This window comes from Eschscholzia californica, unplaced genomic scaffold (assembly GCF_041429995.1).
Source record: "Eschscholzia californica isolate CP2 unplaced genomic scaffold, dmEscCali1.0.p SCAF_1, whole genome shotgun sequence".
Lineage (NCBI taxonomy): Eukaryota > Viridiplantae > Streptophyta > Magnoliopsida > Ranunculales > Papaveraceae > Eschscholzia > Eschscholzia californica.
The window spans coordinates 78,258,745-78,284,996 of NW_028238198.1; the positions used below are offsets into that span (position 1 = coordinate 78,258,745).

The window sequence follows — 26,252 nt, forward strand, 5'->3', positions numbered from 1 at the left end:
CCTCAGCTCTCTCTCTCTCCACCTCACTTCACTCTCTCTCCACCTCACCTCACTCTCTCTCCACCTCACCTCTATCTTCTCCGATTAGGTCGCCGGCCGGAAAATTTTCCGGCCGGCGACCATAAGAAAAAAAAAATAATTTTTTTTTTCACTCTCTTTGTATAAACTCCGGCGAAGGGGTTTCCCTTCGCCAGAGTTCCGGTCTGTTGAAGAACATGTTTTTTAATAAAAGGAGTACGAAAATAAGAAATTGTAAAATGAAGAAAGAAATATCAAACCAACATTTAGACAACAATTTTGCTAGAGGAAATGGTTTTTACTGATTTTCCATTGAACTCAGTAATTCTTCAAGCTTTGATAGCCAGAATAGGACACAACCCAGAGTACTTTCCCCATAATGTCACCCACACACTACAACCATACATGTCGTTTAACTTCTTTTTAGCGTTTTTGTTATGTCCTTGTTCAGTATAGTATTTGTGATTGTTATACTTAAAGGCACACTAAGTATATCCACAAAAGAATTATTTCCATGCGTTCAAGTTTAGCAATTGGTAGGAAACCAAATTGTTGATTTGGTATTATGGCATCATCCTCCAGGCAATGCTCACGTGTTGAAGTGGGTTGGCGATAGATCTCATAATGATTGGAAAGATGATTGAAGTACTTCGAGGCTGGTTTTAAGTTCCCATTAGTAATTAAATATATTTTTTTCAGATTCAATCTCTGACTGTAGAATTGTTATGCAACGTCATTAAAACACGTTACACGAATTTTATCCCATTCAGAATCAAGAACATCAAAGATAAATATTTTTCCTGATTCTTTAGCAAATGCGTAGGTTTTGAGGTCACTCTTTAACATCACTATAGCTTTAATTGTACATTTTCTTAATATGGGTTAATATTCTTTAAGGGCATTTCTCTCGCAGGGGCATCATTCTTAGATGAATTCATTCTCTGTTGTTGATTGACAAAAAGGTGTTGGTGAGATAGTACTTAAGTATGGAGAATACCATATGTGGGGTTGGTAGGGTAAAGTTTTAAGCTAGAATAATGCAGTTGATCAATTCTTTTGATTATTTGCAAAGGATTCATTGAGCATGAGCGTATGAACATGTAGATGGATATACTCAGTGCATTGATAATGAATTATGTGGCTAACAACCTTTGGATACAGTGGTGAGAAGGTTAGTCTTCCCCTCAGAAGTCAAAAGTTCGAGCCATGCAGACAATTAAAAAAAAAGAGAACATAATTTATGTTTAAAGTCAACAAACGTTGAACTAAAAATTCAAAATGTTTTGCCGTAGACGGTCGGTGTTGGTGCTAGTCCTAACTGTATAAAGGAGTTATAGTAGTACGTGGTTACAATATAATTACATTAATATGACTATGTTTTGCTATCGAGGGGACGAAAACACATACATAAGAAACACAAATCCACGAGCCACGCTTGTACGAAATTACTGACGACTAAAAGCCCTATAAATTACATAAGATAACTCCGGAACCAGTATTGAAGCCTCCAGAAATAGAACCACCAAGAATGTCTTGGATGATAGAGTAATAGGTGCCGAACCATTGGGCTAATACGTATCCTGAAGACCGACTCAATAGTCGAACCGGCGGGTCAACCAGAAATGAACCGCGTGACGTGAGCTGAGGTTTAAAGTAGGGTTTAAGTCCCCATTTTCTTCTTCTTCCCCAACCGAACTCCGGGGAATTCCCTAATTCCACCTGAAACTCTTCCACCGTCAACAGAATCCCATTAAACCCTAACTCAACTCACCATGAAAACCCTAAACTCAAGAACTTTCATTCTTCGTACCACTTCTTCCTCACACTTCTTCTCATCTTCTACTCACAATCTATTCTCCTGGAATGAAAACAGACTTTTTCATTTCTCCTCATCTTCTTCTTCTTCATCTTCATCATCACGGAAACTCCAATATGACGATGAAAGTAAAAATGTGAAGGTTTCAGTATGGTGGGATTTTGAGAATTGTCCAGTTCCTTCAGGGGTTAATGTAGTTAAAGTAGCACAAAGAATTACTTCAGCACTTAGATCTAATGGAGTTAAAGGACCTATTACGATTACAGCATTTGGAGATTTTTTGCAACTCACTAGGTCAAATCAAGAAGCTCTTTCTTCTACTGGAATTTCCCTTAATCATGTTCCTCGTGGTCAGTTTCTTCTAATAATCCCTTCCTTATTTTCATGTCATTTACATCATTTCTTGCTTTAGTCTAATTGTTTTATAATGGGTAAGAGTTTTTTTTTTATGAGATTTCATCTGCTTGTTCTGAATCATTTCGACCCATTTGATTCATAATAACACAAGTTAGAAAATTTGGATTCTGGGATTTAATCAGAATTCTGAAATATCTGAAAAAAGGGATTATTTACTTATTATTTGATTAGACTTCAATAATAACTTTACCCCCATTGTGAAATGGCTGATTTAGGAGGTTGCTCATACTGATTAGAAAAAATAATGTTTTTTGGTGTTCAATTTGAATTCCCACCATTTATTTTAAACTTATAGTATAACTTCATTGAGAACTGTATTTTCTAATCTGTAGCCATAATAATGTAAATTCCAAGACCAAGTTACTCTTACCTCCTAATATTGCCGCGGATGGTTTTATTTTCGTAGTTTATACTGGCTAAGATTGTTTGTGGCTGACGCCTCGGTTACTTGGTCTATTGACTTCAGTTTGAAGTAATGTTTGTTTTGTCCGAGTCGTCTTGATGACTGATTTAGATTGATTCTTGGTCCTCCAGATTCAGATGAGTCAATAAGAAACTTAGGGGAAAACAGGCACACATTAGTCTCCTTTTCGAAATGCTGTTTCTTGAATCTCAGGTTATATTTCATAGGGTTACTATAGTTATGATCATTATACTTGTGATGATGTTCTTTCTTGTTTCCGTCTTCTTCTCCTTTTTTCATCTTATTTTGCTTTACAGATAAGCTGTTTAGTTTATACCCAAAGAACTCTCATGGTACGACTAACAGGATGTCTAGCATGGAAACTTGAGAAGCTAAACATGTATATATATAGTCTATATGACATAAAAACTGCGAAAGTTTCCATGATTTGTACTGCAAATACGTAATTGTTAACCAGGGACTGAAAAGACACTAAAGAACTGTATTGAAAATTCGAAATACAAACAAAAGCCTTTTAAATTAATACTCTTTGTATCTTTGGCGTGAGCGTGACGAGTACAACCCTAGTGCTGCTGATTTCTATAACAATCGAATTATATGTTAACTGCTTTGTTTTGTGATTAACTGATATAGGTGGAAAGAACAGTGCTGATAGGTCTCTTCTTATTGATCTTGTCTATTGGGTATCACAAAATCCTCCTCCAGCACATCTTTTTCTAATTTCTGGAGACAGAGACTTCGCAAATATTTTGCATAGGCTAAGAATGAGTAACTACAATATATTGCTCGCAAGTACGGAATCTGCCCCAGATGTTCTTTGCAGTGCCTCGAGCATCATGTGGTATTGGAACAGTCTGGTTAGAGGAGAAAGCGTTACTGGGAAGCACTTTAACCAACCCCCGGATGGACCTTATGGTTCTTGGTATGGTCATTACAAGGTCCCGTTAGTGGACCCCTTTCCGCATGTGGATCCACTAGCTAGTCCAAATGCGGAGAATTCTGCAGACCCCATCATAGATGCTAAGTCCGGTCCGATTCCCAAGGCTGTCATAAACAAGATCAGCGAAATAGTGAAAGCAAACCCCAAAGGGATGTATATTTCAGATCTTCGAGCAGAGCTAGGGAAAAATAATGTCAATTTTGTAGATAGAGACTTTTTTGGACATAAGAAGTTTTCTCACATGCTTTTCTCTTTATCAAGTGTTATCAAGGTTCTGTCTAGAGATGGCGGTTGGGTTGTTCAACCTATCGAGCCAAAAGCGGATGGTTCAGTTGAGTGCAATTCCAAATTGCCTTCAAGGTTGGAGGCTGGGAAGGAAGACAAAGATCAGATTGGAGCTATTGACTTGATTGGGGAAGAAGGTCCCAAGGTTGCCACTTCTACTGAAAAATCATCGTCTCTTCTTGTCGATACAGGGAATGAAAAGCCTCTACCTGTTAGGGATAATGAAAATGATCAAAGCAAAAGTTTGGGTAGTTCGAAACTTGCGGAGGAAAAGGTCGAACAAAGTCAATCAAATGGGGCTAGTTCTAATAGTCCTATAAAATCTTCTAATACATTTGAAGGTTCTGAAAAGACAATACCCAAGGTGGAAGCTTTGGAAGCAAAGAACCATCATCCTGGTACTTCAGATCCCATTTCTTCTTCTTCGTCAGCTCTGGATAAACCGGTCTTAGAAGAGAAAGCTAATAAGAAATCTGAGGACGATGGCGATAAATCAAGCCTCAGCGGAGGATTTCTTAAGCAGATAATGAACTGGTTTAGATTTTGGAGAAGTGATAAAAACCCTGAGCAGTCAAGCGGAAAACCTAGCGAAGGCATGAGCAGTAAAAATCCAGAAGCTGAAAGCCATGAGATATCACCTGAAAGAGCTTATCAGGCCAGTGAAAACCCTAACAAAGACGTGCCACAGATAAAGAGTCAAGCTGAAAAAAATCAACTATTCACCACAATTTCTTTTTGGGATGAGATGGAATCTTTTGTGTGCTCACCCAGAGGTTCAACCATCATATCCCTATCAAAGACCAGGTAGTTATTGCTCTTGTTTATTTCTAGAAATTTGAATCCTCGAAAATTAGTTCCATGTGAAAGTTTTATAATCTTCGTTCGCTTTTTATATTACATACATGATTCAAATATGTGGTTCCAATCTTAACTTCATTCGCTTTTCAAACAATCATACCTGATTATCGATATCATGAGCGATCCTTCTTTGTTGTTTGATTCAGGTTAGAAATGGCAGAAAAGCTAGGGAAAGAAGGACCATCAGTTCTTAATACTCTCATTGCTCCCAATACTGGCGAGCTCCTTCACTTAACAGATCTATTGATTTCCGAGAAGAGATGGGTAAAAGAATATCCTTCCCAACCTCTTCCTTTCAAAGTCACCCATCCTACTGCTAGAAAGGTTTTATCTTCTAATCACCATGGTCCAAATGGGTTAAGTGCTATATTTTCAGGCAAATCATCTCAGAGCAACTCAGAGAACTCATCAGATCTTGAGAGTGAAAAACAAAATCTCAATAAACCCAAACCTAAAAATTCCGGCAGTAGCAATGAGAAACCTTCGGCGTTCCATCATTTCCATGATAAGATGCTTAGTGATTGTCAGAAGCTTGTGACCCAGATTGTGGACGAACAACCTGAAGGATTCAATATGCGTGGCTTCAAAGATGCCTTCTTTGATAAGTATGGGTACTCTCTGAATTTACGAATGCTTGGTTACGAAAAACTTGCATCTCTATTACAAACCATGCCTGGGGTGAAAATAGACTCAACTTTTATCGTTCCTTCTGGGAAATCCTCGTGTGATTTCAGCTCTGAAAGTTTCCATCCTACTAACAGCAGTCGAAAGGTAAATGCTAATGAACTATCTGTTTCGACAAAAAAAGATGATAATGTTGATGATGAATGGGAGGAACTCGGTCCTGTCTCAACTACAAGTTCCAATCAAAATGTTTCAAAGCCTAATCTCAAACCGAAAACAAGCGCTGAAACACCAGAGTATGTAGAGTTTGATAACTATAATTCTGGTGGATCAGACGAGGAGTTCACTGATTCTGATAAAGAGTTTTTGACGAAAGACAGACCAAAAGCATCAATGAAGTCCAAGAGAAATGAAGAAGATAGCTCACTGTTACAGATACTGGATTCATGGTACATTAGCAAGGAAGGCGAAGTTAGCAAGAACCAATTAAATGAAGGAGGCGATTTCTCCAGTCATTCCATAAAAGACTCAAATGGTAAAGATCCTTCGGTCAGTTGCTCAAGTAGTATCCCTCTTTATGCAAATTCTGGAAGTAAAACAAAGCATCGGAAAGATTACTCATTTGTAAACAATACTGATGAGAAAGGGAAGCTTATAGAAAGCATATTGGGCAGCATGAAGAAATCAGCTGATTCAAGATTGCAGAACTAATATTATCAGTGAGGTGAGAGATTTGATACACATTTTAGAGTCTAATCCGAAAAAAGTGGAGTAGTACATTTTGAAGATGGAACGAAATCTACTATTAAGTTACTGGCAGATGAAGTTTTCTCATTAAAGAATCAGAGACGACGTGTTCTAGGTGTGATAGTTGCTTAATGTATGGAGATATGTGGATACAGGAATTTAGTTCCTGAAATGGAAGATGAGTTCATTCCATCAATTTTTTATAAACTAAGAAGTTTATCTACAGGTTGGAGCTAACAAAAATTCTTAGTGAGGCGAGAAGTTGAACTTTGATTGAGTGAGCTTGAGCTCACATAATATAGTTCGAGTATTACTTGATATGCTTTAGATTTTGAGAAGATGTTCTGGTATCTACGATATATCATGTTAAGATCTACTGCAATTAGCTAGAGCTCGTTAAATAATAGGAATTGAAAAATTACTACTATAGTTTATATATGCTTTTCATGTCAACAACAAAGAAATAGTCCTATTGGTCTTTGAATCAAGTTGGAAAACTTATGAAGTATGAATGTTGTAAAAGGTGTTGAGATGAGAACTTTTTACCAACGAGTAACGGTCTCAAACTCCTAATGGTTCATTTTTGGGCAAAATGAAGACATCAGTTGTTTCTAGAATCTAGATTGCAGAAGTGCAGAACTATAATGTTATCAGGATCAAGTGAGATAATTGATGCACATTTTAGTCTAATCTAAAAAAGGAAAAAAGCAAATGTTTATACATTTTGAAGATGAAATGAGGAAAATTTTACAAAGAAGCGTGCGTTCAGCTCCCTCACCCGATAATAGATGTGCGCAAGTCAGAGCGATCCAAAGAAGTAGTTGTCTGTAATGTGTAGATCCATTCCCAGAATACTTTGGCTGGCTTCTTGATAAGGTGGGCCCTTTCAAACTCGGGATGGATCCAAGTTGCACCTCGTCATGATTGTAAACGGTTCACCCTTTGTCGTCGGGTTAGCATATAACATATCATGGCGAATGTACAGCTATGAGCGTTGTTGTATGTCTCCACATTCCGAACGCAATGGAAGGAAATGCCAAGGACCCATGAGACCCGTCGGGATGTTTCTGAGCTGATTTAATCACGGCAAGGGAGAAACATCTTGTATTAATGTTGCGGAGAACTGAGGTATTCATTGACGAATCGACGCAGTTCGAGAAATGTGGCGGCACTAGGGCGCAACACAAGCTGGGCCAAAGCCACCCCCGTCCCATCCCATATCCTGCTATCCTAGTCCTGAGCATTGACAAACCAAAAAACAGTCACGAAGCTCAGACCATTTTCATTACCGTGGCTGAAGGCTGGACCATTTTCATAAACAAGTTGCCCGAGAATATTGTATACACTTGAGTTCCACATTGAAGTCAGACTGATTTTATTCGAATCAACAAAAAATTTCATATATATATATATATATATATTATATTGCCATTAACTTGGCAAAAGAATCTAAGAGTATAGATGTTGGACAAACCGAAAAGACTAATTTGTCAAATAAATATTCTCACCTCTCACTCTCTCAAGGGTGACAGAAGTATAAGACAACCTACAGACGAATTAACTATTGTAGTGAAAATGAGTCAACAAGTCAGAAATTAAGTCACAACATTTTGAATGAATGAGAGGTAATACGACTTCTACCTTTTAGGAATTTATTGGGATCTTGTTTTATTTGACCTGTAACTGAGTAAGCACAAATTGAGTTGAAAGTCTTATCAACATGTTTGCTTGTCAATCAAGAAAAAGTTATAGGGATTAGACAAAATTAATTACACGACTCCTTTTTTATGTCAATAATTTTTTTTTAGTTTGGTTGGTCTTTCAGTCAAGATGTGGACTTCAACAAAGTTGGGTCTAACATTTCTACTTCAAGAAGCCTCACAATATCAACCATTAATTAGCAAATTTTGAACCGTTTTTAAGATTTGAATCTCCTTCACCTATAAATTGATGAGGTAATCTAGAGTGAGTTTATCTTTTGTATATAAAAGGGGGATAGTTAGATTGATATTGAAGAGACAGAGAGAACTTACCAATTAAGTGATCATAATTTTAGAGAGAGAAAGAGAGAATATGGGAGAAGTGAGGAAGGAAGTAGTGATAGTAGGAGGTGGAGTGGCTGGTTTGGCAACAGCTTTAGCACTAAAGAGAGTAGGAATAGGAGCTTTGGTATTAGAGAGGTCTGATAAACTTAGGGTCACTGGTGGTGCCCTAACTCTTGCCTCCAATGCTTGGTTTGCTCTTGAAGCACTTGGTGTGGCACATAAACTCTCCTCCATCTACTCTCCTTTCAAAAAGTAATTACTTCACCCCTTATCTCATATTGTCTTATACATATCTTATGATTAGTTTAATATGTGTCATTTTGTTATGCAGCTTGAAATATGTACCTCAGATTCGTAGATACATTACGTGTGCATAGTTGTGAATAGATCAAGTTTATGGTTGATCAATCCAAAATCAATAAATAATGAGTAGAAGTACCCTAATATCTAGGGTTTATTCTCACAAAAACATTCTGTCTTAAAGTCTCTAGATATACAATTGTCGTGGTTAATGACCTCCATTTTGTTTTATTTTTCTTTTTTGACCAGTCATGTCATCAAATATTGTATCTGATTATTTTGTTTTCTTTCTATTTTGGTGCAAAAGGATGGCAATCACCAATGTCGAAAATGGAGTTACCCAGGAGGTTCCATCGGTATATCCTCAAGGGTAAGTTTCAATTTCCTTAGCGACAGAAATATCACAAATTTGAAGTCCTTATAGACATATAGACTCAAAACGTCATGGTAAAAATGCAGGAGTAAATGGGCTGCAAATGGGCCAAGATCAGTTCACAGGAGAGCCTTGCTAGAAACTTTGGCCGAAGAATTGCCTTCTCATACCATTCGTTTCTCTTCGAAGCTGACCTCCATCGAAACCATCACCCCGACCCATCATGAAGATGAACATGTTATCGTGCACTTGCAAGACGGAACAACCATCCGAACCAAGGTATAGCCCATTTTCCCATAGCTTTTCCTGGAGAAATTCTATAGGAACCATCAATAGGCCATTGACTTTAGGTCGAAGGCATCCCAGAGGGTGTTTCACTTGGGCCATACGCACACAAGTGAGGTGTACACACTCATTGGGTTGATTCAAGACATCGAAGTAAAAGGCGATCGACTAGCCTACAACCCAAGTGGGGGTAGTTATAGATTGGCCCATTTTACAAGAGAAACCATTGGCTTGTAAGCCCTATTTGACAAAACCACACCCAAATTTTGAAGGAAAGTTTGGAAGGGGCCTATGGCTTTGACCATGGTCAAACGACTTTGACTATTGGGTTCTATAGATAGACACTCCTTGGTCTGATCATTTTTCTTCTATCTGATTTTGAAAAACATAAGAAGATGATGTAGCCAATGAGCACCAAAAGAGAACCCCACTGCAAATCTTTATAATTAAAGAAATTGAATCTTATGAATTTCTTTTGGCGTTGGGATTGTTCTCAATACAAACAGGTATTGATAGGGTGCGATGGAGTGCACTCAGTGGTCTCCCGTTGGTTAGGATTGAAAGATCCAGTCCATTCAGGTCGATTTGCTGTTCGAGGCTTATCATATTTTCCTCAAGGCCACGGACTAAAACATCAAGTACAACAATATGTGTGCAGAGGTCTTAGATTTCCTATTTCACCTCTTTCCGATAAAGAGCTCTATTTTGGTCTTGTTTATCAACCTCAAAATATTAAAGGTACGTGTACCTTTTATTTAATATTACACCCCCTTTCCACTTTCATGTGGATCATTTATTTTATTTCAAAATATTGTGCGTCGATATTACCCTGCATTTGGAAGCCAACACAAACTATGTAAGCAGAGGGTGGCACACACTTAACTTGTACATCTTAGACAAACATGGTAAAAAGACAAAAAAGGCATACAAAAGAGAATGTAATAATAAAGGCAAAAAAAATGATCTTGAGTAGTTATAGTGAAATTATAGAATGTTTGTTGGAGGCCTAAATTTGTTATAGGTCAAATATCAGGGTCAAGTTAGCAAGTTGGCAAGAGAGTAGGAGGCAATTGTAATTAATGAATTTTCCTTTTGCTATAATGAAACAGAGGAGAAGATGGAATGGGGAGATCCAAAGCTTATACAAGAAAACCTTTTGGAAATGTTGGTTGACTTTCCTGATTTAGTCAAAGATGTAATAAGGCACATTGACTTATCAACCATAACATGGGGCCCGCTGATGTTGAGATACCCATGGGATGTTATATTTGGACAAGTGTCAAAAGGAACGGTGACGGTAGCAGGAGACGCGATGCACCCGATGACACCAGATCTTGGTCAAGGTGGGTGTGCTTCTTTAGAAGATGCTGTCATTTTGGGACGTCACATTGGAAACTCGTTTATAAGGACTAAGGGAGTGATTCAGTGCGACGATGTTGAAAAAGAAATTGTGTCGTACGTGAAGGAGAGGAGATGGAGAACTGCAACTATGATTACTGCATCATACTTATCTGGGTGGGTCCAACAAGGAGGATCGTCATCAGCATCGTCCATATCATCACGGTTAACAAAATTTCTTCGAGATACGGTTTTTTATAGGAAACTCTTCGGTCGGGTTATTGTGTACTTAGATAATGATTGTGGGAAGTTGCCTATAGTTCCAAAATCCTTGGATCTGAAAGATGGTGATGGTAAAAGTGAATGATAAAAATAGTACAGTACTGTTGGTGAATTATAAGGATGTATGTGTATTTGTATGATTGTTTGTAATGTTAATGTATGATTGTTTGTTTTTTTTGCTTTTTTGAATTGATGATGGTTTGTTCAATGAACTAAAGATTTTGAACTTGTTTTATTTGACCGTGAATGATGATTAATCACGATAGGGTGAATTTTTAGCACTGTCTCTTAACGTCATAGAGTTAATTCAACTTTTCTGATGGCTCTCTATCATTGTTGCTCCAGTTCCAGTCCGGGAAACCCGTATACGATAGTCGAGGAAACAACCCATTTAAGAAGAAGTGTTAAGTCAACACTTATTTGTCTAAGTGGTTGAAAGTATTGACATAAACTCCAAAACTCTGGAGGTTTAAGTTCGTTTCAGAGGTGAAATCCATGGTTTATTAAACTTGAGTTATTTTTTATTTATTTTTTGAGAAACCGACTACGATATATGTTAGTCGTTACAAGACATTGATACATCATGAAGATGTGATAAACACGATAACCGTCTAATTTAAACCATTAATGAAAGAGGCATAAAGGGCAACAACATGAAATAGGCCTAAAACCCGACAAAGTTATTACATTATTTACTATATTTATTGCCTAAATACTTTGGATATTAATGGCAAACTGCTTCCACCAAAACTCGATCCCACAACCTCGTGGCGTTAAGAGGGGGTGTCCAACCACGCACCAAAGAGTGGCGGACTTAAACTTGAGTTATTAAAGGTATAAATAATGTAATAAATTTGTTGGCCTTTAAACCTCTTTCATGTTGTTGGACTTTAGACTTCTTTCGTTAATGGTTTAACTCGACGATTATCGTGCTTATCGCATCTTCGTGATCTATCAATGCCTTGTAAAGACGATTGTACTCAATATATAAAAAAAAACACAGAAGTCTTAAGGCGATCCTATAAGTGTTAAAGGCGCCATCTTCACTCACATGTTTGATGTTCCCCTCTATTTTGCCTTGAGAGAGGCGCCTTTAACACCAAGTGTAACTGGTTGCTGGCTCAGTGAACGATCCGGGATAATTACGCGAGGATTCTATTTTCCCGCCTTATTTTACAGTAGGAAGGTGGTTTTAGGGTTTAGAGAGAGAGAGAGAGAGAGAGAGAGAGGGAAGATGACGTCGAGTGAGCTTCCGAAGACGGAAGCTAATGTACTCCGTGGGCATGAAGGTGCAGTTCTTGCAGCTAGGTTTAACGCCGATGGCAATTACTGTCTTAGTTGCGGCAAAGACCGAACCATCCGCCTCTGGAATCCCCACCGTGGTATTCACATCAAAACCTACAAATCTCACGGAAGAGAAGTCCGCGACGTTCATGTCACCTCGTAACCTCTCTTTTTCTCTCTCTCTGTAACTTAAATCCGTCTGATTCTGTAAAAGGAATAAACCCTAATCTGATCTTAATTCCCATATTCAATTACTTTTAGATTTTCCTGGGATTGAAATACTTACGAAATTGTGGCATTGAATCATTTGATTGGTAACAGTGAATAGTCAAAGGGGAAAAGACAAATAAACCCTAATCTGATATTAGTTTCTTGCTTAAGGAGATGACATTTTTACTTTGTATGAATGAAATTTGATGAATTTGTCTATAAGTATAGCATTGGCTTTGAAAATCTATTTTATTAAATTTGTCGTTGGGTTTGGTTTGAAAATCTAACCCTTGTTATGTTTATGTGATAGGTAGTATTAGTAATGATAAGTTTTTCAATGGTTCAATCAGTATTCAAATCTAATATTTCGGGTTTGTATTAGGGACAATTCCAAGTTAGCTTCTTGTGGTGGTGATCGGCAAGTATTTTACTGGGATGTATCAACTGGTCGTGTCATTCGGAAATTTCGTGGCCATGATAGCGAGGTTTGTACCCTTGAAAGATTGTAGTTATTTTTTAACTTTAAAATTCTCAAACAGATGTCTTTTTGGTCCCAAACTTGGTCATGTTTATGTGACATAAGACATAAGTCAGTAATTGGCATATTAGATTCATCCATTTATTTAATTCCCAGTTCTCGTGTTTCCTTGTTGTTTATTTCAGGTGAATGCTGTAAAGTTTAATGAGTACTCATCTGTGGTAGTATCAGCAGGATATGATCAGTCAGTACGTGTTTGGGACTGTAGGTCTCATAGCACTGAGCCAATTCAGGTCCTACTTTTCATTTCAACAACGCAATTCTGGTTGTTATTTGTAAACGATTTCTTACATCTAATTGTGTTTCTAAAGTGCTGGTTTTGTTAGCAGATCATTGATACATTCACAGACAGTGTCATGTCTATCTGTTTGACTAAAACTGAAATTATTGCTGGAAGTGTTGATGGATCTGTTCGTACATTTGATATTCGTCTTGGTAGGTAAGTGGCAATGACAATTGTTATTAAGATTTCGGATATCTCCTTTATTTACATTACCACGTCTTAGCTTAAGATGGAGTGTTCAAATTCCTAATTGTTTACGAGGTCAAACCTAATAATGTACCCTTTGCTTTTAGAGAACTTTCTGATAACTTGGGGCAACCTGTCAACTGTATCTCATTGTCAAATGATGGTAATTGCATACTAGCTAGTTGCTTGGATTCTACTCTGCGTCTTTTGGACAAGTAATTTCTACTGTTCGCCTTTTGGCCTCTCAGAACTTAATTCTCCCCATTTCTCCTTTTTTTAATCTTACTATCTATTTTCATATGGCAGGGCTTCGGGGGAATTACTGCAAGAATATAAGGGTCATACTTGCAAGGTTAGCAATTTGATTATTACTTTGTAATATAGTATGATTTTGTAGCCTTCCTTTTTCCTAGTATTACATTGTAATCGTTCGTTCATATGCTATTTATTGATTCCATGCCCATTATGACAATATGATGCATTTTGTGTCCCTTTTTGGGCTTCCTATCATTGAATGCCTGTTTTCTTTCGTGCTGCTACTGATTTCTATTTTGGGCTTGTTTTGTTTGATGTTAGTCTTTCAAGATGGATTGCTGTCTTACTAATACTGATGCCCATGTAATTGGTGGATCTGAGGATGGCTTCATTTACTTTTGGGATCTGGTTGATGCGACTGTAGTTTCAAGTTCTCGAGCACATGCTTCTGTGGTAAAGTTTATTTTCTTTATCTTCCTCTATAGTAGCCATTTCGTACTGCAAATCATATTCTTGATCTTCCTATGTGGATATATAATATGTTTCGTTTTGAATTTTCTCATTAAATTCAAAATCCCCTACCTAGTCTCAATTTTCACATAGGCCACAAAGACCCACACAAAGAAAGCTAGGAGATTGCAATTGTTGCAAAATAAGTTGCTTGATCTGTGTAGAGAATGATAATTCTATCCAACTTTGAAATTTGTTTCTTGATAAAGGAGTTTTTGACCCTGTTGATAGTCAGGCAGTGCCCATAGTGGATAATTTTGCATAAAGAAATTCGGACGAAAAATAAGTAAACCATTATGTTTGTTCTTGGCAGGTAACAAGTGTGAGTTATCACCCAAAGGATAACTGTATGATAACATCCTCTGTTGACAGCACCATTCGGGTCTGGAAAACTTGAACTCAAAGTCAAGTAAGCTCATTCACTTTGAGCTCAGAAGTTATTTTAACTTGGTTATGACATTTGTGTTATCCGTGAACTATGTAACTCTCTTGTGCAACTTGTTCTATGTAAAAGCTCATGACATCCATCTCACGCCTTAGGAAAGTTAAACAAGAAACTCACTCGTGTAATTCAGAAAAGAAATGCATAGTACCATAGACTTGGAATAGGCATCTGCAAATAACAGATCTTTATATTGTAGAAATAAATCATTGCTTATCTTCCTCGGGTGTAAGACAAGAATGTTGTTTTTTCATAACTTGTTAGATTCTTCCATCTAGGGTTTGGGATGATTTGATCAATATACTCTTATATCTGGTGTTATACAATATGTCTCATCGTAGTGATTCTTCATTTAGCACTACAATGTTATGGTTGGGTAATATCTATATGGAATTGAAAATCAAAGAAGCTCTGGTTTAAAATGCAGACATGAGAGAGCTTCAGGGTGGTTGATGGGCTACCCACGGCCACCCTTACAATGTGAAAGAGGGTTGTATGTGCTGACCAGGTTTGGTAAATTTTGTTAAAACTCTTGCTTTATGCAAAGAACATCCTTATTATATGATCTTCAAAAGTTATTCTACGAACAATGTTTTTTTTCTTAACGAAGACAATATATATACACACACATACATATATACACGTAGTACCCCTATAGAGCATGATGAGCATCCATTTGATTGTTATATGACATGGGAGTTTTTTAAGCTCTGGATATCAAGTAGAGAGAGAATGAATAAAATAAATACAAGAGAAGATAAATATTGTATGTAATTGATTGAACCTAGTTTCTCGGTGGTAAGGTTTATGTAGTGGGTTTTCTTAATTTGCAATGTCAACTACTAATTCATTGTCTTTAACCATATTTAAAGTTTTCTATGGGGAAGGACTTTATTGAAAGACTTCTCCGAAATCAACCCTCAAATAGGAAAAACATTTTTCATAATTACTTAAAATATAGGTAGTGTCTGATTTTTCTCCAAATCAGATTATAGGGGGTTCTAATTCTAAATTGCTTGGACTTGTCTTATTAGAATTAATTTGTTGTTTTCAAATCATTACGATGCCATTGATACATGAAAGGTGTGATGAGCACGATAACCGCCAATTTTGGTAAGAACAGACCTAACGTCTAACTAAATTATGACTTAAGGCCCAACCGCCCAACTACCTCATTTACACCCTAATAATCTAAATTCAATACCCCAAAGATTCTACCTACGATGGAAATCGAACCTGGACCTTCAAGGAGTTTTAGTGTTTATGTCAACAGTTTAAATCACCTGTCAATTAAGTTACTTTTTTTTTAAGATTTCAAAATATTTGAAACGTTAGACTACCAAAAAGTCTCCCGCCTTTACTTTCTGGCGTCATGATTTTGTGTTATGTTACTCGTCACATTCAATTTGATACCTAAGCTGTCATCTGCCTGTTGATTCGATAGCGACAAGTAAGCCTCTATAAACCGTTAGATCCAACACTTGTGTACGTGACTGGGTAAATCTCTGGCGTTAGCCCAGCTGTTAAGTAAGGTATATGGCAGAATTCTTTTCACTACTTTGTTCCTTTCCTGATATATGCTTTGTTTGTATTAACTTCTCTAGCTTTTATTAGTGACATTGTTGGTCCACATTAGTATTTCAGCCTTACACGTGAGAAATAGTGAAGTGGAAATACACAAATGTCAAAGAAAAGTGAAAGTGAGACAAAGAGATGAATATGGGATGGTTGGTGATAGGAGTAAAAAGAAAAGATGAAGATGGTGGGCAAGGTTAGTTGGTGAATGGTGACAATGGTGATGGTGAATATAAAGAGAACAAAAACTACACTCAAACGGCCTCTTTGGCGAGAAACATTTCTCTCCCCTCACATAGTCACATGTTCCTCATTCCTGTGTACAGAGAAACGCTTCTCTATATTTCTGCAGTAGGCCATACATCTAGTAAATGTTCTCTAGATAAAATCACAAAAAGTTCAAATCTCTTTTTTTGGCCACCAATATATGGACAACCAATTTTTTTAGGTGGACAAACACATTTTGGGGGTAAGTAAACTAAGTTTGAGACCATCGAATGGAAGGATCTAAAACTAAATACTCATTTCTCTTTTTCTTCCTAATCTTCATCACACCATCTTCATCCTATTTTCAGCCGCCGCCGCCACCACTACCTGGTTTCACCTCCCACCACCACTACCTGGTTTCACCTATTGAGGGTTTGTTTGATCATGATTCTCGCAAATTGCTTCAGCAATGGAGTGGGTTTCAACATGTTGTTGCTTATGTTAGGGTTTGTTGGATTGTACATAATCTAACTCTCATGGTGAATCTCAAATTTTGATTCTTGATTCTATCCAAAGGTCTGGAAGATCGGATTCTTCAATCCAATATCTTCTACAATGATTTTATTCTATGAATTAGTCATTCTAATCCAGTGTGGGCTTCAGAGACTCCAGTCGAAGAAAAGATTCATCCCCTTCTTTGACTATAAACCTTTAATCAAACTTCAAAATGAAAAGATTAGTACTATCTGTTCTTCTTCTTCTCACAATTAATTGGATTGCATAGGAATGCAATTGTGATCTTCTGTTTCCACAATTTATAAAGGGTCACTTTTACCTGAAAATCATATACTTTCCCATGACTGGAACTCCCCCAAAAAGGTTTACTGTAATGTAAAAAAAAGAACATTAGAAACAACATGAGAAGGGGGTGATGAAGATTGAAGAATCTCAACACGTGTAATGGTCGGAGAAAATGGCCCTTGCTAGATTTAGTGGTGGTCTTGCCGGATAAAATGGTGGTCGTTTGTAATCGAAAAAGATGATGATCATAAAGAACAAATAACAAGGTTGGATATTTCAGTTTAGATCCTTAGATTTAGTGGCCTCCAACAAAATTTATTTCCACCTAATTCTGTTGTCCGTCTAAGAAATTTAGTTGTTCATATATTGGCCACCTTTTTTTTGTAAGGTTAACATATTTTAGGCGCCATGTCTTGGACTTTTGACTAAAGGGAAGAAATTAACATGGTGACCGCTTCAACCAAAGATAGTTACACCACAAAATCATTGGACTGATAACATTGAAACCAAGTTTTAGACATTGGAGTGCAATGAGCATTTATAGTGATTCTTTAGGTTTGTAATGTTCAGGTTAGGGGGGCCGACACCTTCCATCTTGTACGTAGACACTAGCCCTTTTACTCTGCCATGACTATTTGTCATGGCTTGGCGAACAAAATCAATTATCAAATTATACATCTTGGTTGAAAGTTTCATCAAAAAAGAAAATCTTGGTTGAAAGTTCTTGTCGGTAAAATCTAAATATATTTTGTATTGGGGTCTAATAATATTACAAAATCTCATTTAGTATGTTAGTATGAAAATATTAGACTTTTCATAAGATCTTGAGTGGTCTTTCTAAAATATGTCTTAATTCTTCTATTTTTAACGAGTCAAATTGAAATCTTTGTAGGCGACTCCTAACTTCATTTTTTTAATTAGTGAATAACTTCATTGTTTATGAATTAGTGACTAACAGGAGTGTCGAGCAATCTTGCTAGTGCTACTCCTTCTCAAAGTTAACAAATGTCAAGATCCTTGTGCAAGTGGGAGAATTCTTTTTTGTATCACGTTCCAGCTTGTACCTATGTGTGGTTCTCTATTGTGTGTGTATTTTTTTGTAAAAAAATATTTATCAACTACAAAAATATGCTTTCAACAAGAAAAAACTGAGAAAAATACAAACAAAAAAAAAAAACGAAGAATGAGATCCACGTCACCTTATAATATATCGAAAATGACATTTACAAAAATTTTAATCTAACTTGTGATTTATTGAAATTGTTTTTTCCGAAAAACAAAAAGATTGAAAGTTTAATTACAATTTGGGATCATAAAAATTTAGATAAATCACAAATTAACTCAAACTTTTATGTACCCTTAGCATTTTCATCGGTATATTGTTCTCGTTTCTTAAAAAAAGCAACGAGAATCGACTCATAGGCACACCAAAACCATGACACAGCAAAAACGAGCAAAATGCAAAGGGAGACCACATATCTAGAGAGAGAAGTAATTTTTATTCCCATTTTACCCTTATCACTCTATCTCAACTCTCACTTTCTCTCTCTTCCATAAAGAAGAGTACGAACAAGACCCAGCAGGTACAATACTGGAGTCATAAAGTCCGCGGGACCCAACTTTCACCCGCCAAAATCTCAACCCTTCATTTTCTGAAACTGATACTATAACTCTTCATCTCCCTCTCTCTCTCTCTCTCTACTTTCTCTCACTCCTCTGTTCTTCTCTTTCCAATGCTGTGTTTGTCATAGATTTTCTCAATCTTTTTCTCAGTTTTGATCATCTTGTACGCGTGTCCTGAGATTCGATCAAATTCAAACACACCAAGGATCAATCAACATCGTCCAAGACAAAGATCAAAGACCACCATTTGTAATAAACACACAGAAATCAGTTCTGAAACAAAAACAGAAAAAAACCCATCTTTGATTCCTTCTATTTTTACTCAATCTTTTGTCTTTTTGTTTTCCTTTTTCTTCTGGGGTTTCAACAAGCTTTCTTCTCAAGAAAGGGAAAGATGAAGTGAAATAGAAGTAAATGGGAAGAAGAAGAAAGTAGAACGGAGGAAAAATGAGGCTTTTTTTGAGGTGTTTAGGGATTTTTATTCACGGTTTTTATGATTCTAATGGTGGAAAGATCGTCTTTTTGAGTTAGGTTTTTGGATTTAAAGGTTGGGTTTTTTGTGGATTGAAGTTATGGATGCTAAAGGTGGACTTATATTTGGTTCGCACATCAGAAATGAATTCATCGTTATCAATGCTGATGAGATTGGACGAGTAAGAACTAATCATCAAAATCCTCCATTTTTATTTTCTTCTTGTCTGGTTTTCATTTTGTATTCATTTTCAGGATACTCATTTCATCGTTTTCATTTTTGTAATCTGGGTCCCTTTAGATGTCCAATAACACACCATTTCTTCTGAGGTTTAGGGTTTAGTTTGATGAACCTCTGTAAAAATTCAATTTTTTTTTACTTTCTCTAAATTTTCAACCTATACTCAGTAGTTATTGCTTGTTTTCTTGATCAAAATCTGATGTTTTTTGTGTTATTTACAGGTAAAATATGTGAAAGAATTGAGTGGGCAAATCTGTGAGATTTGTGGGGATGAAGTGGAGATCACAGTAGATGATGAACTCTTTGTTGCTTGTAATGAATGTGCTTTCCCTGTTTGCAGAAATTGTTATGAATATGAGAGAAGAGAGGGCAGTCAAGCTTGCCCTCAATGTAGAACCAGATACAAACGCCTCAAAGGTTTCAATCTCCTCTCTATCTCTCTATCTCTTACCCAACCTGGTAAATTTTTACTTACCAAAATGGAAGTTTTACAGGGAGTCCAAGAGTTGAAGGAGATGAAGAAGAAGATGATTTCGATGATTTGGAGAATGAATTCGATTTCTCCAACTATGATTATGGGAATATGCAACATTTCGAGGATAAAAGCGGCCGTGGGTCTAGTGCCAATGCATCTACTTCGCCCATTCACCAAAATTTTCATTCATCTTCATTTCATCCTGATATCCCTCTCTTAACTTATGATCAAGAGGTGAATTGGTTGACTAATGTCTATGTTTTTCCTTGCCCATTTCGATTTAGGTTAAATTTAACATTTATTTGATGATTGTTAATGTGCATTTGGTTTAGGATGCTGTAGTTTCATCTGATCATCATGCTCTTATCATACCAACTTCAGTGGGTAGCCATGAAGACCAAATGAACTCGATGCCAGTTCTCGATTCTTCCTTGTCTTGTAAGTAGTGTGGAGTTCACTTGTATATAAATATATCACCATGTTTTAGAATACTTCAGATTGCAATTAGTATGAATCTGCTTATTACTCTTCGCAGTGCAACCAAGAGCGATGGGTATGAACAAAGATCTGTCATCATATGGATTTGGTAGTGTTGCATGGAAAGAGAGAGTCGAGGAATGGAAGAGAAAGCATAGTAACAAACTGGAGGTTATTAAGCACCAAAGCGGAAATGGTGGTGGAAACTATGATGACGATGATCCTGATTTGCCCAAGTATACACTATACATATCCCAACCTCAAATTTTCACACAATTATTTTACTTGGATTTTATCTTACTGTTTTAGTATAATTCGACATGAAATGTTTGATTCTGTTTTACTTTCATAAATTGTACGACTCGCTCTTTAACTTTCAACAATAGTCTTTCAGGATATCTTACTGTGAAAAGTAGAAAAATAAAAAACAAGAAGCTCATTCTTTGCCTATTTGCAGCATTCGACAGATAGTCACACTATTATAGTATATGCATAACTATCAAAATATACCATTCTTGTCGTCCCCACTGTCTTTTCGATTTTTCGGTCGATAGCCTACTTAAATTAAGAACTAGAGCCATTTCTCTTACCATCCTCAAACCAATTAATCTTTTTCGGTTAATCTCTATCAAGTTCTTATGCTTGGAACTCGCCCACAGTGAGGCTTGAATCTTGTGTTCCCATAGCCTTTAGGGTTCCCCTATTTCAGCCCTGAACTTGCTACGTGCCGTTACGAGATCTGTCGATGTGTTTTGATTATAGCTATATGATAATCACAACCAATTTAGGAACAGATTGATCAAGGTAAAGTAACGAATCGCTTCTTTGACTCTTATTAAGGGTAGTCATAAGATATAGGAGACTTAATTGTCTTGTAATTGCATTGAGGAAAGGAAAATCTAGTGCAGCTTGCATGTGTGTGAAATCAATCCTGTTATATAATTGAAGAAGTTAGGTTTCAATGAACGTGGTAAAAAACTTCTTACTTACTTGGAAGTAATGGACCGAACATATCCATCTGTGCCTGTTCTACGCCCTAGAATTTAAACGACTTTTTGGGGCGAAATATCCAAAAACTATAAACTGCCTCATTACCTACTGACAAGTGACCACTCCCAATTTCTTGTTAGGATTTTTTACATGGACTCGAAGAGTCATTACATCTAATCCTCCATCGTGAATTGAATGAGGAAGATACACAACCAACTGGCCAAGTAGTTGTTGGCTTATTAGGATTAGTTAATTTGCTATAATAATGACTTCCCATATGATAGAGTCCTTTTCGTGAGATCTCGACCATCATTACATCTCATGATCATTGCATGCGCTATCCAGGAGTTATTTCTTAAAGGACTAGAATGCTTAATTACTTGAGAGGTTTGAAAAAGTTTTGAAGCGAAAATTTGATGTACTTATTAATTTGTTTCTTGATATACAAGACTAGCTAATACCCTAGTTCCACTTAAGTATGCACCTTGAATTAGTTCTGGTTCTTGTTTGTCAGAATGGACGAAGGGAGGCAACCACTTTCAAGGAAGTTACCAATCCCTTCAAGCAAAATCAATCCTTACAGATTGATTATTCTCCTCAGACTCGTTGTTCTTGGCTTCTTTTTTCATTACAGAATAATGCACCCAGTCCATAATGCATTCGCCTTATGGCTAACATCAGTTATTTGTGAAATATGGTTTGCTGTTTCGTGGATTTTCGATCAGTTTCCTAAATGGTACCCAATCGTCCGAGAAACCTACCTCGATCGATTATCACTGAGGTAGATAATGCCATACGAAAATCCACTTATTTTCTTTTGATATATTTTTCTCAACCTCTTTTAATGTTAAATATGCCTATAGATATGAAAAAGAAGGGAAATCATCTGAGTTGGCTGATATAGACGTTTTCGTAAGTACAGTTGATCCTCTAAAAGAACCTCCACTTATCACGGCAAACACGGTTCTCTCAATTCTTGCTGTGGATTATCCAGTAGACAAAGTCGCATGTTATGTCTCGGATGATGGAGCTGCGATGCTTACTTTTGAAACACTCTCAGAGACGTCCAATTTTGCAAGAAAGTGGGTTCCCTTTTGCAAAAAATTCAATATTGAGCCTCGAGCTCCTGAATGGTATTTCGCGCAAAAGATCGATTATTTGAAAGATAAGGTCTATCCAGCCTTTGTGCGAGAAAGACGTGCCATGAAGGTAAATGTTTTGTCCGTGTGTATATATATAAATATATGTGTGTATTTGTTTCTCAACGGCTGCTTTAACTCATTACTGGCAGTGAGTTTTGACTATTATTAACAATGGGATTGCTATTTTATCATATGATTGCTTGATTACAGAGAGCGTACGAGGAGTTCAAAGTTCGAATAAATAGCTTAGTTGCCATGGCAGAGAAGGTCCCTGAGGATGGTTGGACAATGCAGGATGGAACTTCGTGGCCGGGTAACAGTGTTCGAGACCATCCCGGAATGATCCAGGTAACAATATTCTCGATCTCGCTAACTCAATTTTATCATTTCTTATGTGTCAAGTCTAGAGTTCTAGTAGGAGAACTGTGCTTGATAATTCTGATATATTCTGTTCGACCAAGCAGGTTTTCCTTGGCCACAATGACATTTGTGATATCGAAGGTAACGAATTGCCCCGTCTAGTTTATGTGTCTCGTGAGAAAAGGCCCGGCTTTGATCACCACAAAAAAGCAGGTGCCATGAATGCTCTGGTGAGCTAATCTCTTTCTCTCATAGTTGGTTTCATTTTTGATATTTCTTTCATGATATACTACTCGTGAGTAACCTTTTCTCTGATAGTACTTATTGCCATTGCTATTCTTAAGGTGAGGGTTTCAGCAGTAATCTCCAATGCTCCTTACATTCTCAACGTCGACTGTGATCATTATATCAATAACAGTAAGGCACTTAGAGAAGCTATGTGCTTCATGATGGACCCCATTTTGGGGAAGAAGGTTTGTTTCGTGCAGTTTCCTCAACGTTTTGATGGAATTGACCGTCATGACAGATATTCAAATCGCAACGTTGTATTCTTTGATGTACGTTACACGTATTGACAAATCACGCTTTTAGGTACTAATTCTCTTAGTAAGGTTCGACAACCTGATCTTCTCTATTTCTTATTTATTCTTTAATTGAAAACAGATCAACATGAAAGGTCTTGATGGGATCCAGGGTCCGATTTACGTAGGAACTGGGTGTGTTTTCAGAAGGCAAGCTTTGTATGGATATGATGCACCCGTAACGAAGAAGCTTCCGGGGAAGTCCTGCAACTGTTGGCCAAGGTGGTTCTGCCTGTTTTGTGGATCTAAAAGAAAGAAAATGAAGGGGAAGCAAAAGAAAGATAAGAAAAAGTTGAAAGTCCGAGAGGTGTCAAACCAGATTCATGCGATTGAAAATGTTGAAGAGAAATTGACATTGATGTCGCAGATGAAAATTGAGAAGAGATTTGGGCAGTCTCCAGTGTTCGTATCTTCTACACTTCTTGAAAATGGTGGAACTCCTAGGGATGCAAGTTCTTCATCGCTGTTGAGAGAAGCTATTCACGTTATTAGTTGTGGTTATGAAGATAAAACAGAATGGGGAAAAGAGGTAAACACACTGGTTAAAACTGCGTCTGGTTAGAAACTTCGTTTCAGTACGAAGGAACACCTCCTATACTACCATTTTTTGGTAGTTAGGTTTTTCTTACACAGTTTATCTTTGATGTTCAACCAGGTTGGCTGGATATATGGTTCTGTGACAGAAGATATCCTAACAGGTTTTAAAATGCATTGCCATGGATGGAGGTCTGTCTACTGCATACCCAAAAGACCTGCATTTAAAGGTTCGGCTCCCATCAACCTTTCAGATCGTCTACACCAGGTACTTAGATGGGCTCTTGGGTCCGTCGAGATATTGTTGAGTAGACACTGCCCAATCTGGTACGGTTATGGATGTGGTTTGAAACCGTTAGAACGATTTTCTTACATAAACTCTGTAGTCTACCCATTAACATCCATTCCATTGATTGCTTACTGCACTCTCCCAGCAGTCTGTCTAGTTACGAACAAGTTCATCATCCCTGAGGTACCTTCCCGGGTTCCCCCTAAACAACCCTTTACTCTTCATTTTCTAGTCTTATCCGTGATTATTATTATTTTGTTTCCATGTACAGATTAGCAACTATGCCAGCATAGTTTTTATGGGCCTGTTTGTCACAATAGCTCTAACGGGTATCCTCGAAATGCAATGGGGAGGTGTTGGAATCGATGATTGGTGGAGGAATGAACAATTTTGGGTGATCGGTGGTGTCTCATCACATCTTTTCGCCCTCTTCCAAGGGTTGTTAAAGGTTTTAGCAGGCGTTAATACAAACTTCACTGTGACGTCGAAAGGAGGAGACGATGGAGAGTATTCAGAGTTATATTTATTCAAATGGACTTCATTATTAATCCCACCGTTGACTTTATTGATCATCAACATAATCGGGCTCGTCGTTGGAGTCTCGGAAGCTATCAACACGGGCTATGAATCATGGGGTCCCTTGTTTGGGAAGTTGTTCTTCGCCTTTTGGGTCGTCGTGCATCTTTACCCGTTCCTCAAAGGATTATTGGGGAAACAGGATAGACTACCCACTATTATACTGGTGTGGTCAGTTCTTCTTTCTTCAATTTTCTCATTATTATGGGTTAGAATCAACCCATTTGCATTAAAAGTTGGTATCCCATTAGGAGAGCCATGTGCTTTGAATTGTGACTGAGATTACATAGATTTTAAATTTATTAGGGTTTTAATTTATAATTTAGAGGTAGAAAAAGAGATACCAAATTTGAACAATTTTAAGTGATGGAAATATTCAGATAGACTAATGTCTTATGTATAGATATATAGACAAGAAGATATGGTAAGTAAAGTTGAGTATTTGGTTTTGGATTCTACCACCTTTGAGCCTTATTCATCTAAGTATGATTATTTCGATGATAAAACTGTTGTTTGTGTTTTTTTTTTGAATAAATGAACGAGAGATTCAATACATTCACTTTGTTTTACATGATATACCAATCAGGTTGGCACCTCACATAACATCTAATCGTTAAATATCACCACCTGTTATTACTAGTTAATGAAAGAAGTACAAATAATAAAAAAGAGAGCTTAAAGTCTGATCTTGACATCAAAAGATATCATAACGAATACAAAAATCAAATTCATTCCTTGACACACAAATACAGATACAGAAAAACATGAAATTGTGGGTCTTATGGTCTTACCCACTTAATTGGAAAAAAAAAAATACATCACAAATCAAAATAGAATGTTGTCACATACATTATACATACACATCCTTATTGTATTTAAATGCAACAGAAACATGTATAAGCAGGTGATACAACCTGCTTACAAGTGGGTCTACTGAAAGGGAACACAAAACATGCACTTACACATTGGGAGTTGCAAGTAGCAGAATCTGGGAAGTTAAACGTGGCGGTGGAGAAACATGGTGGCTGTGCTTGTGCCTCCACCACGGTTATTGCCATAACTACGTACCAACAAAGTCAACCACAAGCAAACTATTAGCAATTCCAAATATCAAATCAACAACTTTTATTACACAAATTATTTGGTTGATGACATGGGTTTTGAGTTCACATGTCCAATACATGTGTTATAAGATTCTACTATTACTTAGTCCCACATTGCTTTTTCTATATACATGCACTTAAATGACTAGTAAAAACAACAACAAATTGTTGCAAGACAACATCCTCTAAAAATTATAAATGACCTAAATTACGAAAAGATATGAGAACAATTAGTACTTACACGAGGTGGAAAAGACGACAAAAACAAAGAGAAAACAGATTGAAGCAAATTTAGCCATAATCTCAAGTTAGAATTGATTCAATTAATCAATCTTTTCCTGCTATAT

General features: G+C 36.9%; 4 protein-coding genes and 1 long non-coding RNA gene across 7 annotated transcripts; 4 read left to right on the plus strand and 1 right to left on the minus strand.

Moving 5' to 3' along the window:
• The first annotated feature begins 1,515 nt into the window (after nucleotides 1–1,515).
• On the plus strand, nucleotides 1,516–6,593 carry LOC147569480 (uncharacterized). Its single transcript, XM_086655971.1, has 3 exons — nucleotides 1,516–2,184; nucleotides 3,309–4,704; nucleotides 4,905–6,593. The coding sequence occupies exons 1-3, from the start codon at nucleotides 1,791–1,793 to the stop codon at nucleotides 6,091–6,093; spliced, it is 2,979 nt and encodes a 992-aa protein (XP_086512097.1). The 5' UTR covers nucleotides 1,516–1,790; the 3' UTR covers nucleotides 6,094–6,593.
• Nucleotides 6,594–8,043: 1,450 nt separating this feature from the next.
• LOC147569481 (monooxygenase 2-like) lies at nucleotides 8,044–10,979 on the plus strand. Its single transcript, XM_086655972.1, has 5 exons — nucleotides 8,044–8,426; nucleotides 8,782–8,844; nucleotides 8,934–9,126; nucleotides 9,639–9,870; nucleotides 10,242–10,979. Exons 1-5 carry the CDS (start codon nucleotides 8,203–8,205, stop codon nucleotides 10,835–10,837), a joined length of 1,308 nt encoding a protein of 435 aa, XP_086512098.1. The 5' UTR covers nucleotides 8,044–8,202; the 3' UTR covers nucleotides 10,838–10,979.
• An 849-nt stretch (nucleotides 10,980–11,828) lies between these two features.
• Nucleotides 11,829–15,285, plus strand: LOC147569482 (Transducin/WD40 repeat-like superfamily protein). Of its 3 annotated transcripts, none has more exons than XM_086655973.1 (9): nucleotides 11,829–12,195; nucleotides 12,629–12,731; nucleotides 12,910–13,017; nucleotides 13,114–13,223; nucleotides 13,361–13,468; nucleotides 13,560–13,605; nucleotides 13,830–13,961; nucleotides 14,332–14,427; nucleotides 14,888–15,285. In XM_086655973.1, exons 1-8 carry the CDS (start codon nucleotides 11,987–11,989, stop codon nucleotides 14,413–14,415), a joined length of 900 nt encoding a protein of 299 aa, XP_086512099.1. In that variant the 5' UTR covers nucleotides 11,829–11,986; the 3' UTR covers nucleotides 14,416–14,427; nucleotides 14,888–15,285. The 3 variants fall into 3 exon arrangements, with proteins under 3 accessions (XP_086512099.1, XP_086512100.1, XP_086512101.1); XM_086655974.1 differs by having other exon boundaries at nucleotides 14,870–14,897; XM_086655975.1 differs by lacking the exon at nucleotides 14,888–15,285 and having other exon boundaries at nucleotides 11,954–12,195; nucleotides 14,332–14,846.
• Nucleotides 15,286–18,467: 3,182 nt separating this feature from the next.
• LOC147569483 (cellulose synthase A catalytic subunit 2 [UDP-forming]-like) lies at nucleotides 18,468–25,263 on the plus strand. Its single transcript, XM_086655976.1, has 13 exons — nucleotides 18,468–19,319; nucleotides 19,600–19,795; nucleotides 19,873–20,087; nucleotides 20,186–20,291; nucleotides 20,389–20,566; nucleotides 21,835–22,101; nucleotides 22,184–22,529; nucleotides 22,673–22,810; nucleotides 22,927–23,052; nucleotides 23,167–23,379; nucleotides 23,486–23,932; nucleotides 24,059–24,409; nucleotides 24,498–25,263. Exons 1-13 carry the CDS (start codon nucleotides 19,239–19,241, stop codon nucleotides 25,080–25,082), a joined length of 3,249 nt encoding a protein of 1,082 aa, XP_086512102.1. The 5' UTR covers nucleotides 18,468–19,238; the 3' UTR covers nucleotides 25,083–25,263.
• Nucleotides 25,264–25,504: 241 nt separating this feature from the next.
• Nucleotides 25,505–26,252, minus strand: LOC147569484 (uncharacterized). The gene is made up of 2 exons (XR_015231285.1): nucleotides 26,147–26,252; nucleotides 25,505–25,862 (listed from the first exon to the last, which is right to left on the minus strand). It is a non-coding gene; the product is annotated as an uncharacterized LOC147569484 (long non-coding RNA).